This window comes from Manduca sexta, chromosome 19 (genome assembly GCF_014839805.1).
Source record: "Manduca sexta isolate Smith_Timp_Sample1 chromosome 19, JHU_Msex_v1.0, whole genome shotgun sequence".
Lineage (NCBI taxonomy): Eukaryota > Metazoa > Arthropoda > Insecta > Lepidoptera > Sphingidae > Manduca > Manduca sexta.
The window spans coordinates 1,260,522-1,278,169 of record NC_051133.1 but is presented as its reverse complement, the minus strand read 5'-3'; the positions used below and the strand labels follow the sequence as shown (position 1 = coordinate 1,278,169).

The 17,648-nt window shown below is 36.3% G+C and overlaps 1 protein-coding gene across 1 annotated transcript; it reads right to left on the bottom strand.

Moving 5' to 3' along the window:
• Positions 1-975: 975 nt before the first annotated feature.
• LOC115440615 (esterase FE4) lies at positions 976-12,071 on the bottom strand. The gene is given in 5 exon segments (XM_030165002.2): positions 976-1,461; positions 1,688-2,981; positions 2,984-2,999; positions 5,085-5,274; positions 11,959-12,071. Coding segments are annotated over 4 exon segments (1,611 nt in total). The 5' UTR covers positions 5,214-5,274; positions 11,959-12,071; the 3' UTR covers positions 976-1,289.
• Between the last annotated feature and the right edge of the window lie 5,577 nt (positions 12,072-17,648).

Here is a 17,648-nt window from a genome sequence, read left to right as displayed (position 1 = left end):
TGGTCCCGCAACGGGACACTTACGTGGGCCACTATGGCGGGTTTTAACACTTTGTATACGGTGGTCGCTATCCGGGCGGATATAAAATATATCCTACCAGCAAAAACAGCCTAAGATTTTTAGCAGTTCTGTTCGTGATGCGGAAATTGGAACACTAAATCCTAAACTTTACGTTCCTGAATAATTTAACTCTTCTTATGTTACATTGAGCATCTTTGCTCTGCTCTTTGTAACTCACTTTCAAGCGTGTTATAGCATCTTAGACTTTTGTCAATTTTTGTCACCAGGCCTGTATGTCATTATCTTTTTATAAAACTATTTGACGAGACTAGGAAACCTAATTGCCTATTATGATCTACTGATAATATGTTTTTCACTTGACATATTATGTTGTAAAAATTTTTGAACCTAAATAATAAAACAATATTATTTACCGCGTGAATTCTTCGCTACGTCTGTCGCCCGCCTACGCAGCCGTCGTTATGAGAAGCTTTTATGTGCGGAGCCGTCTCGGTATCCGCCATATTAATGTTTGAGAATACACTTAAGAATCACATCGATGGGGATATTAGATGTTCAACTTCACGCTGAGGTTACGGCCTTATTTATTTTGCTTAGAATATACAGTCACGCCTTTATCTTCGAAGGGGTAGGTAGAGGCGTAACTGGTGCACTCTAACGGCGTGCGTATTCTGTTCCATGATGTGATAGGGAGCGAGTTTATCGCCATATGGGGCACCAATTTCAGACTTCGGGTTGATTTCTTCGGAATCTGTCTGTGTATATCCGGGTCCCATTGGACCATGGCCCATTGGCCGGGATAGTAGTATCGACTGTCGAGGGGTAATCATCTCTCGTCAGTCAACATTCTATTGGACCTCACTCCACTTACTATCAGGTACATTGGGGTCACTGTGGCGTGCTCGTGTAAAAAAGGCGGTGAAAATTAGCAGATAAATGTATTTAAAGGCAAAGTCGGTTGTATTTAGTAGTGGTCTGATATGTATTGCTTGCTTTAACTGTTTGTAATTGTTAGAGTTAGTAGAGACATTGTTTCACAAAGTATGTACTGTTGTTTGTCACACATAAAATGAAATAAGTAGTTCTCGTGAAGTATGCTCCTAGCTTGAACAAATGGTTTGGAATGTTTCACCACTTTGTGTAGAAGTCCGAGTGTACAGTTTATCTTTCTACTTATCCTTTGAGGCGTAGGATCTAACATGGTTTATAATAACATGGTATACCTTCAGGTAATATAATTTTATTCCATTAAACCTAAATAGTTAAAATTAGGGAGTCCATTCCGGTAGGTATTGTTTGAACACATCTTCCCACAAATCTATATCTTCTTTATCTGGGTTAACGCCTTCCACTAACTGGTTACCAATATCAAGATAGTTTTGTTTTTCGATAGTGTAAGGAGACCATTTTACGCCTAGAGAGTCGTCCGGTGTTGGGTTTCTGTAAACAAATAATGAAATATAACATTTTCCCATTGTTAACTCTAATTTCTGTTGGGTCTTTTCTCCTGCCGATAATCTTATTCAGGTTGTAAATTTTGCTTTTTATCTTAGTATCTTATTCTTACTAATATTATGAATGCATAGTTTGTGAAATGTTTGGTTGATTGTTAGAAGTAAACGCAAAACAGCTAAGTGGATTTTATTTGAATAAGTTAATGACTTACCCATATTTAGCAAAGTTGGTCCACAAAGTCGTAACTCTTTTAATTATTTCGTGGACAGGAGAATCTTTGTCTAACTTGGAAGGTATAGCTTTGCAGGGAAACAGATACGGAAGATCGTCAGCATGACAAGTCACGGGCTTGTCTCCAACGACTTTACCGAGACCAAGCATGTGGGCTAGGAAATTCCTTTCTGTTTTGCAAGTGAATTTGTATAAATAAGTTTTCTTTTTGTTCTTCGCACAGATCTTCGCCTGCAAGACTATTCCTTGTAAGAACATGTCAAACCCCATACATTTAAACATAGCATCACGGTCTTCCTCAGTAACTATTGGGTTCTTTACGTAGAATTTCTTCAGCTTGCGCGCTACTTCGAACTGGTCTTTTAAGCTACAGCGGATAGAAATCGGCTTAGGCACGAACGTGTCGAGGTACTTGTTCGCATTTGCCAATAATTTCTCCACAGAATTTTCTGGACTCACCACTACCATTAGTCCTTCATCATCTGTGTAACCAATTACGACTTCTACGTCATGCATCTTGTTTTTTAAAGCGTCTACAACATCGCCGTAGAAAAACCTCTCATTATTGCCGAATTGCTTCTCGTCAACCACGCCGAAGCTGAGCTCGTATTCCTTATCAATCTTCGACACTGGTGCTTTTATATTAATGAGCTTTTTTAATGGTTGGTTATTGAAAAACTCATACAAAGCTTTGTCTCCATCTGACTGACAGCCGAGTTGTCTCGCTAGTATTAAAGCTCGTTCTCTTGGTTCGACTGGATGAGACCACCAATTAGTAGCCGCTCCACTTTGGATAATAGCTCTTTTGAACAGCCCCTTAGTCATTGGCGATATTAAATGAAAGCTGACGCTCGCCGCTCCCGCGCTTTCTCCAAATATTGTTATATTCTCAGGGTCACCACCAAAACTACTAATGTTTTTTTTGACCCACCTCAAAGCAGCTACTTGGTCCTTCATGCCCGCATTTCCAGGTATATCTTCTGTGTCAAGGCTAAGATATCCTAAGACCTCAAGTCTATAATTAAAGGTAACAAGGATAACATCGTGCCTGATCAAATACTCTGGGCCGTATAAATCATCACTCCCGCTGCCCCAGACGAAGCCTCCCCCATGAATCCAGAACATGACTGGTAAAGGCTTTGCGGGCTTGATATTTGGAGTGTAGACATTAAGGTAGAGACAATCTTCGCTTCCAAATGGCTCTGGCCCAACCGTGAAATTGACTTGGTAGCATGGATTTCCAAACTGCTTGGCACTGAGAACTCCTTCCCATGGCTTTTGGGTTGCGGTGCCTGAAATAAATAAAATACAGAGTTAAAAACTTTTTAATGCCGTTATCTGGATGGTGTCAAGGCAAAATAATGTTATATTATAAAATCAGAAGTGCAGGAGCATTCACGGTGTTAAAGTAAATTTTTTTAAATATAAATATAGTTTACCGCCACGCTTCGACTTCATGCTGATTAGTCGGGACAAAAGATAACAAAATATCGCGAAAACAATCCGTTAAGTAGTTGTATTACAATATCAAACTTTCGCGTAAACATAAAAAAACAATAATGGTTCTATGTAGTTATTTTTAAAATTTAGGAGATTTTAAAATGACTACTAAGTTGTTAATGCTAATAACACTTCTGTTACCAACAGACGCTTCTACAAATTTAATTGTGATGTTTTATACCTAATTAGAAAGGTGAACAAGTAAGGAAGTTAAACGTGTTTAGTAAATATATGCTAATATATTCCTTAAAATTATTAGCAGTTTTGTAAAACTTAATTGAATAAAATACAAAATTTGATAGGTTTCATTTCATATTTATTATATGTATATATGAAATTTGAAATTATTTGCAATTCAGCGGCGATAGCCTAGTTGGGTGTGGAACGGACTGCCGAGACGAATGACCACAGGTTTAAATCCCAAGGGCACACACCTCTGACTTTTCTAAATCATGTGTGTATTCTTTGTGAATCTATCGTTCGCTTTAACGTTGAAGGAAAACATCGTGAAGAAACCTGCACATCTGAGAAGTTCTCTGTAGGAATTTCGAAGGTGTGTGAAGTTCGCACTAGGCCAGCGTGGTGGACTAAGGCCTAATCCCTCTCAGTAGTAGAGGAGGCCCGTGCTAAGCAGTGGGCAAGTATATAATACAGGGCTGATATTATATATAAATTTATCGTAGCTTTTAAACATTTTATTGTTAATTATGAAAGCCTAAAACGTTATTAAACAACATAATACCTAACCCCATATATTATTTTTATTTTTTAAATTGAATTTTATTCATTCTGTTGCTATATTTCAAAATTACATGCTCTTAATACGATAACGCTAATATTTCCAGCCGTATCATAATTGTATAAGATAACGCAATGGTTTCAAGATGCAATTAAACTTATTAATTGTTGGCATTGCACTTGACGACAGTGACGCTTATGCTATTTTAAGTCTTTATACAGTACTAGATGGAGTTTCTTTGTTGTTCCTTGTATTACATGGTAGGCAAGGGGCTGGTGGGTTGCTTAGTAGTAAGATATGCTGCCGCTTTATACCAGGTTATGGTGTCAGTCGAACCGGCCTATTTACGTAAATTTTATTGTCTGAAGTACAGTTCCAACACTTATATATTATATTTTATGTCTCAAAGTGACGAGCGAACTACCATTCCACGCAATGCTTTGTAATACAAAGTTTAGGTTTGCTATTGTATATCCATTTGTATTAAAAACAATGAAATTATCTCGAAGACTTGCAAAGACGTTTGCTAATCAGTAACGTTCTCGAAGTATTGAATATAACTCGATCAATGTTATCATACAATAATCTTATTTTGTTTTGATAAAAAATATTATCTTATTTGGTGATTAAACGCAGAACATGGAATATGGTTAGCTCAGAATATTTATAGAACATAACATAAGTCAATAAGTGAAGTTTATTTTTGTTTCTCTGGTCAAAGAATTAAAATTTGTGTGATTTTTTTGTTTTAGTATTTTTAAAGATTATTATTAGTTTGAGACTTTTGTAGGTACATTACGAGACGATCATGCCGGTCAACTAATGGAAGTGGTACTACCGCTTATAAACAGTAGCAACACTATACAAAATAAAGTACTACGTGTTTCTCTACTACGTCACTCTAACACATAAGATGTTCAAATTTAACATTTTTGTCTCAGGGTGACTAGTGCAGTGGAAAAAAAAACAGGATATCCCAAAACTGTCCCGTATATACCAAAGATAATCATTCTACGGAATGACCCATTAAAAAAGAGTATGAACATATTATGTACGTTGTACCTAGTTTTGGGGGCGTTAGTCCCTAAAACTGGATACATTCATAACAGTAACGCATTCTTAATAAACAGTACAGTACCTTGAATCTCAAATCTCCAACAGGCGGTTCGGCGTACGGTATTCCTTTGAAGCTGCAGTAACTCCCTCCGAGCTCACTTTCCAGGATCTCTCCCTCCAGTACGCCCTCCCTCACTGTCACTTGAACCATCTTGACAAAAACGTACTTCAGACGTATCCACTACTTATATAGTTGCGTTATCAATGTTTATCTGTTGATTAAATATTGAGTTAGTAATGTAAATTCATTAATGCAGTTTGTTTATTGAAGTTTCGAAATTACTAATTGGTTTAAATATTTTATTTCTCGTTGTACGTTATGTCGTGTTCGATTTTAGATAAATAAAGATATGTTCAAAGTAATTACGGTATAAAAAAAGCATTTTGTAGTCAAAGAGGGAGTGGTGACCGGTATTGAGATTACTTGAAAGCATTGAGCACATATCTGACATTATTGATAAAGGCCAGGTTAAAAGTACCCTGGACCGGCGGGAATGAGAAGGCTGATGAAGGTCGAGGAAGCGAGAGAAGTGTGCCAGGCAAGTGGAAATCCATTGTCTCTGGCTACCCTGGGATAGAGATATGTAATGTAAAATATTCCCCGGAATAACTGTTCTACTGTGTATCAAACCTTTGATACGTATTCACAAAACTTCGTATCGTTACTATTTTACAATATAAGTAAACTTATATGTTGTTTATATTCTAATTAGACTGTCTCGATGGCATAGTTGCATTGCGTGCGCAGTATGACTAACGCACTGATGTCTGGGTTTCAAATCCCAGGTGGGGCAGTGATGTTGGCTTCGTCTATTCAGTATCAGGCCGAGGTTTGTTAATGTGCCCGGTAAATTGCAACAGATCTGTCCTCTATTTCATGGGACTTAACATAACTGGCGAAATATGGATGTGTTACACTTCTGCTTACCCAGAAATGAGAAAATGGCGTGATGCTATGTATGCACATTCTAGTCAACGTAACACAAATTTGCCCCAAAGTTGCGTTCCAAATGCTATGTTGATTCTTTTTATGGATTATGTTTTATTAACATTAGGTACACGATCCTAATGTAAATTCACATCAATTACTTTAACTACAAGGAAATAAGGATATAAAAACATAAAACGTTTCAAAGAACCACACTATGGATATTATTGCACGTGAAAAAAAAATATAAAACTATAATTTTTTATCGTTAAATTATTTAAATTAAATACCAGCCATTTGGGCATTGGTGATGACAACAAAGAAGTCATTAGTGTCACAAAAATCCTTTCTTGGAAAATAATAATTTACCACATGCTGCAGCTCGCTGTAAGGCCAAAGACAACTTAAATATAGATTCGTTTGGGTTCGTGATGGTAAAATTTGTATGCGGAAGAACAAGGAATTGAATTATATATTTTATAGCATATAGGCTTGCGTTTTACCACTATCTAGCCTCATGGTAAGTGATGATGTGGTCCGGCGCGGCGGAGCACGCTTGTCTAGAAGATACTTATTCACTCGTGCCTTGAAGATCACCAATTTATAAATATCGGGAAATACAGACTGTTAAAGAGTATCCACATTAAGAATACTAATATGAATATCACTTGTCATAACACCGCATTGTTTGTACTAGTGCTTCGTTATAATTTAAATTATCGTTTGCATCTATAATTGTATAAGTAGCATTGAAACAAAGAGCTGTTGTAAGCTATGTTAATGTTAAGACATAATGGTGTTAATAGTTGATGCTACTTTAATAAATGAATAAAAACAATTGCAATATTAACATAGTTAATAGTAATTACATGGGAATTGAACTCAGTAACAGCTCAATCCTGTCCACAGTATAAACGTGTCGTAAAACATGTCAGTATAAACGTTGTGTGTCAGCTAATGGATGAGGTTTATATATTGAATATTATTTGTTATACATTAAAATTAATCTTTCGGATTTTATCGCGGTTTTATTGTTTTAGTTAACCTACAGCTAAAATTTAAAAATTGTATAATTGTAAAATGTAGTTAAGTCTTGTAACTTTGACTTTGGGGATGAACAACACCTCAGTTCCCCCCATGACCACCAAGGCTGCAAAGTCTTCGAAACGTCGGGAGAAAAGTCAAACATTAAAACCGCGATAAAATCCGAAAAATAGTGTAATTTCAATGTGTAACATTCGCGTAAACATAAGAAATCATTATTATTTGTTATACTTAAAACTACCGTAATAAATTCATATTTTGATTACAGATTGACTCTTTTACTCACCTTTCGTTATTTTTTAACCAAAACCTGAGATAAGGGAAGCTGTTTAAGTCACAAAAGACGATTGGTGATAATTCTTTAAACTTTAAACACTGGTTAACTTATCAGTAATTTGACATGTCTTTATGTATATGAGCGTTGGTCTAGTTTTGTGAATAAAGTTACGGGCGAAAAGAAATCAGCAAAACAAATTCTGAGTAAATTATTCGGGAAATATGATTATTGGAAAGAATCTTAATGATTCTATTTTTAATATTTACGTTTTATGAGGTAAAATAATTCGCTTATCAAAATTAACGGTGAAACTTATTTTGTCAAATTAGACTGCCCTACAGTCGGGCCGTTGAAAGAATGCATTCGCGGCGTCTGTCAGCGGGTCACATTTTTCATTTTATATTATTATCAGGGTTCAGTACCTCAAAAGGGACCTTTATTGGATTACTTTTCGTTCGTCAATCTAAACCCTTTTTCTTAGGAACGCGATTTATCAAATTAAATCAAATGCTCGGGACTGTGGTGTCCTTCAGCTATGAAAAAATCAAACTTGTAACTGAATGCGATCAAAAGATATGACCGTATATTATGTTCATATTACAAAATTATTATTTGCGGTCGGTGTGACATTCGTGCCTAGAGATGTTGATCGAAGCTAGAGATGGAACGGCGAAGTAAAATTTGCGAATTTTGAACTTGCGCATATACTTTGATACCTACTAGTTTGTACGGAACCTACTGTGAGCGAGTTCAACTCACACATGTCTGTTTTTTTATTATCAAAATATATTATTATATACTTTGTAATCGTACGTGGCTGATAATAAAGCGCTGGCTCACTACAAGGTCGTATGTTAATTTCTACCTGTCTTCGGAAAACGAGATTTAAAATTTGTATGTTTAAATTTAAAAAGGAAAATAATTCCCAATTTTGTATTATTGAAAATGTTTACTAAAAAGACATAGAATGTGCAAAATTATAACATAGTACCTTGTAATAGAAAGACAGCGGTTTCTAAAGCGATCCAAGAAAAGTGTAACATAAATTTAGATACTTTTTGCTGGTGCTAAGATATATTTTATATCCGCCGTACACAAGGTGTTAAATCATCATAGTGGCCCAAGTAAGTGTGACGCGTCCTGGGGCCTTATTCTCTATCCCGCACGTTATTTTGACAGTGCGTAACAAGCGCGTAACACAACGCATCATGTTTAGGACTATAGAAATTTGGCTTACAGAATACCATTCCACGCACATTTCTCGAACATAACATGACACGGCCGCGTTACGCGTTTACACTATCATACAGAATAAGGGCCCAGGTGCAATGGGGTCGGGTTGGCGTGTCCTAAAAAAATTGCTTTGCTTTTAGTTTATAAATGTAACTAATGTAAAGAAAAAAAAATGATCCCAATAATACTCAAAAATGTTTTATGTCAAAATCAACAATATAAATAACTTTTAAATATATTCGACTTGCAATTAATGAACAAGTTTTATCAGATTCTGATAGGCTTTGTTATCTTCGCATCTATGTATAATTATATAATGTTCATTATCTTCATTTTAATTTTTGTTTGCAGTTTACATAGCGCACTCTTAATAAAATAATGACCCATTCCAAAATTGAAAATTTGTAGGAATCGTCAAACAACCAATTTCTGTTTGCGACCTATTTGTTTTTTCCCTTTTTTTCATGCTATAGGTTTCATTTTTTACCTATCTTTAATACGCTCAATTTTATAGCAACTTCAAAAAATAAAGGTAGCAAACAAAAATAGTTTTCCTATGACTGTCACAAATTAACAATTTTGAAATAGGTCATTATTTTATTAAGAGTGCGATAGGTAGGTATATATTCTATAATAAAAACATGCATATAAATATATAAAAATGATTGGCCCTCTAATGGCGAAGCTCAAGACTTTAATTATATTATTATTATCTATTATAGTATTATATTCTCGATATTTTTTGCATATCACTGTTGTCATAATCATCAGCCGTATAAAGTCCTCTGCTGAACATTGGCCTCCCCCAAAGATTTCCAGACGTACCTGTGGAAACCGGCCTGCATTTAGCGTGTCCCTGCGTGTCTGTCCAAATTGCAGGCGGACGTAAAATCACTAGAAAAATAACTAATTCACCTTTTTTATATTGTAATTTGAACGCTGTTTAAAAATGACGTCGATCACATGTCGGGAATGCATTCTCACACTAGTCAGATTAAAGTTAGTTTTGTTGTAGAAATATTTTAGCCTTTGCGTTAAATACATACGTATATACTGAAAACTAGTAAAAATACAAACTCATTGTAAATATAAAATAAATAGCCGGCTTCCAAACTATACCTTTGACCCGGCTTTGTTCGTATTTCTCATTCAAATGTTTATTTCTCCGTATACGGGACAATTTTATGCAACATACGTATATTTTAAGGTCGATAAACAAAAGGCTTTGTTTTTTTATTCTATTGTGTTCTGGTTTTTTTCAATTATGTATGTAGTTAAAGTAATTACAAGGCATTATAATATTTAGGTTAAAGTCTCACGGTTAATAGCGCCATTGTTAAATGTAAATTAATATCAGAGTATAAGACTCTGATATTAATTTTTCAATCCTCAAACCTATTATTAATATAAATAGGGATTGGTTTGTCGTACTCACAAGCCGCCTTTTCTACGTCCAGACATCTTATATAGTAAAGATATGGATATAGAAATCTTTGCAGTCCCGCGCATTAGGAGAATTAAGATGATGGCGGCATACTAAAGATAAGGCAGAATCAAATAGTATTTGACGAATAGAATCAAATAGACTTGACCTTACAAAGTCCTAGCAGAACGGTTAAAAAATTCTCTTAAAATTTATACTTTATTGCTCGATGTATTTATATTTACCGCTGAATACTGTAAGTTCAGATCAATTGTGACTATAAATCATTTATGATTATATTTTACTAGCGACCCGCCCCGGCTTCGCACGGGTGCAATGCTAATACTAAATACACTACAGAAAAACTGTGAACGTTGTATATAAAAACATAGCGGCCCGCTCTGGCTTCGCACGGGTATAACATAACAAAATAACAGTATTTCTCAACTATTTAATGGATGTTATTATACATATAAACCTTCCTCTTGAATCACTCTATCTATTAAAAAAAACCGAATCAAAATCCGTTGCGTAGTTTTAAAGATTTAAGCATACAAAGGGACATAGGGACAGAGAAAGCGACTTTGTTTTATACTATGTAGTGATTTATATATAATAATAAATGATTATGTAGATGCATGTTTAGACAATATATAAAGAACACGGCTTTCTGACGAAGTATAAAATCGGATGCTCAAGCGCACAATTATAATGGTGTGCAGTCACTGCCTGCCTCTGTAGCGTAGTTGTAATTGTACACGGTACGAGTACATTTACCGCGCTGAGGTCCTGGGTTCGAATCCCAGGTCAGGCAAAAATAATTGTGACTGGGTTTTTCCCTCTTAAAAACTTCTCACTCGGAGCTCGGAGTCAAGAAGGTCGCGGTGTGATACCTACGTGTCTCAGAAAGCACGTAAAGCCGTTGGTTGGCTGCGCCTGATCTCTCTCCTGTCATGACGGATTGCCGTCTCACCGGACTGTGAGAGTGAAGGAACAGAGAGTCCTGTGTATTGCACACACACTTATGCACTATAATATCTCCTGCTTACTTGGCTGATCACACATGACGCGCCCTTCTAGGTTAGAGGTTGCCAATTTGTTTTTTACTCTTTACCCTTTCAAAATTTTGATGGTTCCGGTGGACCTTTTTTTTTAGGTTTTGCAGAGAAAGTGCATTACAATTACCGTGCCATTGCGAGGAGTTGAGTTGGTGTCACCGTGCCTCGACTCTTATCAATATTATCTGCTAACATTGATAGGTGATGTCAAGCTAACATTTTATTACTTTACTATCAAACCAGATACATTTTCGCGGACCTCCGCTTACGAATTGTGGATCCTCATTTTCGGTCTCGCCAACGTTAAACCCCGTCAAGTAGTAAAATATAATTAGTAAAAATGAAATGTGTGTTTTAGTAATACACATCGTGCCTGCTTCTTACCTTTGAACTGATTTTGGAAATGTGTGCGTGTGTGTATGCGGTGTCCGCTCTTCCTTAGTGGAAATGCTTTCCGAATGGTGGTAGGGAAAAATATACTGAATCGAAATAGCGTTAGATGGATGCCTTTTGCAATTTTGTTGATGCCCAATAATTTATTTCATTTAATTTATAGATTTAATGTGCTAACACTAGGTAATATATGCAGTACTCGCCAGTAAAATCTTCTTAATAATATATGCAATCCTTTACCTTCAGCTCCGAAAATTGATGATATCACATCTATGGGATTTATTGTATCTCTGTGCATTCTTGAGATTTCAAGGGGTCCAAAACCCAAATAACCTTTCTAAAGTCTAATTCTATTCTTTAAGATCGAGAAAATTATCAGGTGCCGATAGTCTAGTTGGGAATTAATTGCTCAGTCAAGATTGATGTGCGCAGAATTAAAAAATAAGGCACAAACCTTTGACTTTTTGATGTAACGTAAGTTGTTTATCAATTATCGTGCCCTTTACGGTTCAGGGAAACGTAGCAAGTAAATCTACTTACCTGAGAATTCTTCATAGTATATCGAAGGTTTGTGAAGTCTGCCCACCCGCTCTACGCCAGCGGAGTGGACTAAACCCTCTCAGTACTAGAAGCCTGTATGCAGCAGTTGGCTTTATATTATACAGCGCTCATATTATTATATGATATTAGTTTTAGGGTTCCGTATCTCATAAGGAACTTTTATAGGTTTCTGGCGATACATGTAGATTGTAGTGCATACACCTCCATCTCGCCAACATCACTGGAACTGCAAGATGAATGTTAGCAATTAGGAAACAATGCTCAATAATTACACTAGATGGCGATAGATTATACTAACTTGCGATAGCAGAATATGCGCAACGCGCAGCATATGTACCACCTCCGATTAGGAACCGTCGGAGGGGGCGCACCCGGTCAGGTGCAACATTTGCGTGACTAGAAATATTCCCTTCCATAGAGAAATGTAGCCATTTGTTCCTTCTACAGTGGCGGCAATCTATATACGCCGCTACTGGTTCACTGTGTTGTCTGTCTGTTAAGACCGTTTTTCTCAGAAATGCGTAGAGGTATCAAGTTGAATTTATATTAAACACTCGGGTCCACGGTCTCTTTTAACTGTGAAAAAATCATACTTTTAAGTCAATGCGATTAAAATATATGACTGTTTATATTGTATATTTTGCAAATTTCCAAATTAATCAAAGCCTGTAGGGTACTTCGCTTTAACCTAGTACCAATGTCTTACAGCACATGTGAAGGAAAAAATCTGAAAACTGTAAATATGTATTCTAATAATAAAAAACGAATTTATTACTACAAATTAATTATTTGCGGTTGTTCCTATACGTACATGTGTCTAAAGATCGAACGGCAAAGTTAAGTTTCTCAAGTTTGGACTTATATTCTTAGATACCTTACCTACAAGTTTGTACGAAATCCTCATTGCGCGAGTTCAACTCGCCCTTGCCCCAGTTTTTAATGTCCATGATTGGTCTAGACTAGTAATTATGTCTACGATAGTCGCTAGACATCTTGTCACATACTTATAGACTGCAATAACTCGACTTACAAACGTGATTAGCTCAATTACATTACAGAATACGCAACATTTTGTTCCTATTGTTAGGGTATAATTTTCAGATGGGGTTCATTAAGTCATTACATAGAACTTCCGTGTAGTTTGTTTATAGTATTATCTATCTATACGTACAAACAAACATGCGTCTGTCTGTATTGTAAAAACACTGCTGTAATTCATTTTGAAGACTGTAGACAGTCTAATTACTGAATGTTTGAGACTTAACATCTTCGAAATAAAACAAGTTTTCGAATTTTATTGCGGTTTTTATATTTTAATGTTCTCTCACGTTTCGAAGACTGCAACCTTCATGATCACGTGGCGGACACGGTTTTATTTCGATGTCTTACATTTGCGTAAACATAAGGAATCAGTTAAAATGATGTTTATGGTGTCGAACGGCGCTTTGTGATTCAATGTTCTGGGCCGTCTAGCTACTGTTTGGGGGCATCGTGATGCAAAATGAGCTGAAGCTCTAGTTCGTCCATCATTCATAAAAAAACTTACATCTTCTTAACCGCTAATCGTTCTATTCAAGGTTTTTGCTTGTGGTATTTTATATCTGCCTGGATAGCGACCACCGTACGCAAAGTGTTAAAACCCGCCATAGTGACCCACGTAAGTGTGTCGCATTCCGACATCAGTCTGTGTATATCCGGTTACAACATTCGGCGTTCTATTGGACCCCACTCCACTTATTATTAGGTGCAGAGGAATTACTACCGTGCTTGTATAACAAAATAATAATAATAAGTTGGCAATGCATCTTATTTTGGAAGTGTGAATTGGGAAGAATAAGTTCGAAGAGTCGGTAGGGGTCGACCGCACCGAACCTTCGAATGTCAGATATCTGACATTGTTAGTAAAGACCCAGAATCGGTGGAGGAAGCTAGACAAGTATGTCAGAATCGTGCAAAATGACAATCCATAGTCTCTGCCTACCCCTATAAGATAGAGGGGGTGATTCAATGAATGTATGTATGTATGTGAGTTGGGATAAAGGGATCGTCTGAGGATCTGATTGCTTCTTCGCTACATTAATATTCGTGTGTCTTTTATGAGATATTTCAAGCGTCGATTGGGCGTCTTAGTGGGCTCATAATAGGGCTATGGTTTTAGCGCCTTTGAAGAAATAAAGAGCAACTTGACGCAATTGAGATGCAACAAGTTTTTGTGGAAACCATGCTCCTTCAATTTATTTGTCTTAATGGTTTACTTGTATTGTATTGGGACCGTAAACTGAGATTATAGATAAGATGTGGGTCATAAAAACACACAGTGATTGTTATTAACATTTGTGCCAGTTCAGGCCTTGGTTTTGGCGCTATGAGAGAGTGTAATATAGAGATAGTTTCATCACGTGGTGGGTTGGTTTAGGATTTTTAATTGAGCCTGATTTCCTTTATCCATATTACAGGTAAATAGCAAGATGCTGGACGTGATTTAGTTAAAGTTATGTTAAATGCCTAAGAGAGATCGTAGGATGCTTTAAGGGTATTTTGTGATCTTTCCAAGGTGATGGCATCAAATTTTGTTCCCGAATTTTAAAGCTTTGCTATTGCAGTGTTAGTGTAGTATTCCTAAACTGATATCTTTATATTTATCAAGTCGCAAATATAAAGTAATTATCGACAACGTCTCCTCTGCAGGTTTCGCTGTTAGGCTTGGGGTTTCCAAGAGATTCATTTTGGGTCCATTCTTATTTTTAGTCTCCATTAACCTGCATTACATGGTTATGGTACGCTCGCTATATTCGCTGAGGACAGCCCATTAATTAATGGATAAACAGATGGCGTCATAATTTTGTGGAGCCATATAAAGTACTTCAATTGATTTCTATCTGGATTTTCTGATAACAATTTACTATAAAATGCGGAAAAATCTAAATGCTTCGGGTTCTCGTTACTGAATAATATAAAGGAACTAAATATAGATTTCGACGGGAATAAGTTAGAATAAGTACGCTCGACGGTATTCCTCGGGATTTTAGTAGATAGTAAATTGCAGTGGGGATCAGACATATATGGAGAAGTTATAGTAAATTGAATTCTGCTGTTTTTGCTAGGATAACTAACTGATGTGGCTACGGCAAGGTGATTTTTGCTTATTTTCACAGCATAATGACATATTGTATTTTTCAGCGGGGTTATGCTGCAGATATTTAGAAACACGCGATTACAGCTATTTGCAATCTTTGCTCACGCGATTCTCTTAGGAAACTGTTTAAAGAGGTGGATATACTGACTTAGGCGGGTCGTATACCTTTTTATAATAATATGTCGAATATTACATAATATGTCGGCCAAAAGCGAGGTACTGTGAAAAAATTTAATAATATTTGCTAAATCATTCTTAGCAAATGGTATTAAATTTTATAATTAGCTTTTGTTGCATTTAGCTTTATAATATATTTTTTTATTTTCCGCAAATATTATTGTTAATGTAACCAAATGCACGCTGTTAATTAATTACTAATATTCATTCCCTTTTTTGGTTTTTAGTTTAGAACTTTGTTCTATTAAATACACAATCTCTGTAATTAAAAATGTATCACTGAAATGTTTGTACGCGCATAACTTCCAAATGACTGCACCGAATTGGATAAATCTTCCTTTAATGTGTTCGTTACTGTCAGGAGAAGGGTTGTATGAAAAAAAATATCTAAAATTATCAGATAGTGAGTGTGTCAATGGGACAGAAGACTGTGAGATACTTGTAATACTATTATACTAATATAATCAAAGCTAATACATATTTACTTATTATAATCTATACATATTATAAAACAAAGTCCCTTTTTCTGTTTGTCTGTATGTTATCGATTTTCTCAAAATCTACTGAACGGATTGTTATAGAGATAGTTTAGGACACTGGAAATGTTGTAGGCTACTGTCTATCCCGGGAACATATAGCGGGACTTTTATCCTGGAAAAACCTTCACGCGGGTGAAGCCGCGAGCAAAAGCTGGTATATTAGAAAATATGTAATTGACAATTGATGGTAAAAAGTAAGCCCGGAGTTTCTACCTTTCTTCTTCGAGTATTCATCCCTGTGAAAGCTAGTGAATAACTGGTAGGTTAGCTAGGTTAGGGCCTATTAATTGTCATTAGTGAGCACCGCAACACACCATTGACATTATTTCATTAAAATATAGGTATATATTTTTCTCATTTTACCTCCCAGCCTATACTAGCTTATTAGTGACACTAGGCTTTGTATTTTTTATTTTACCTCTAAAATTAAATGTTTGTAATTGTTCGTAGTTATAAAAGGAACTCTTAATTATAATTATTATTATCATGTATCATTACAGGTCATAAGTGCAACTGTGTTGGCCTTCCTACAGGCCGGCATAATTGTGTCGACTGCCGAGGGGTAATCATCTTACGTCAGTCGACTTTTTATCGGACTCCACTCCACTTGACTATCAGGTGTTGTATCTCTTTGTCGTGCACGTGCAAACAATATACAACTAACATCATGCGACCAATGCCAAGTAAAAAAATGCGCAGTTATATAATGACTTGCAAATATTGTGTAAAACTTATGCAAAAATAACTCTAGACGGTTTAAGACGGCCTTGTGTAGACCCAGCTGTAATACGAGGCGATAATTCTTCGTCACCACTTATTATCCGCGATGCGACTCAATAAAATGCTCTGAATCTACCCATCTGTCCTCAAATGGCGTATTGTGATGACACTTACCGTTCTTTGTATGCTAAGGGTCGCTTCCAATCGTTTGTTTTACCCTGACTTGGAATATTTGCGGATTATTCGCAGCCCGCTTCAAACTGGGCCTTTTCAAATATTGATATTGTATTTGTAAATCAATATTGATGTAGCTCCGAGCTGGGTGCGTTGGCGACGGATTAACTCAATTATTATAATATTTAGATAGAGGTTCTGAGTGTATTGTCTTTGGCTGGCCTTTACACCAAGGAGAGGTTGATAAATTATAGTTTGTCTTTTTGCATGTGTGGCGTAGTATTGCGTACATAGTACTACCATTGCTGTGAGGTCCCGTGTTTGAATCCTTGGTCTGGCAAAGGGATATTGGGTTTTTATTTTAGTATCAACTCGGAATCTGGAATAGTGTCGGATATGGCGATAGGCTCGCTCCCTATCACATAATGAGATGAAACACACAGGCGAAAAGTGGGATAGTGCTCATAATTCATTCAGATGAGTTCAGTCATGTTGGTAGTTAGTTATATATAATTTTGCTGGAGTACACTATTGGCGCTTACTTGGGCAGGCCTACGTTCAGCAGTGGACGGAGACAGGCTGATTAAAAGATTATTTCAGACGAAGGAAGATGACAGGTGACTTTGTCAGTGTTTTTTATAAATGTCTAGCTAACATCGTAGCTTTATATACACATTGATGGTGGTGGGGTATGTTTTATAATTGCCCGAATAGCGACCACTGTACACAAGGCGTTAAAACCTGCAATAGTGCCCCACGTAAGTGTGTCGGGTTCCGGGATCAGCCTGTGTATTCGGTTCCAACAGGCCGGCATAATTGTGTCGACTGCTGAGAGGTAATCATATATCGTCAATCAACATTCTATTGGACCTTGGTCTGCTTACTATCAGGTGCAGTATCAAAAATAAAATACTACGTAAACC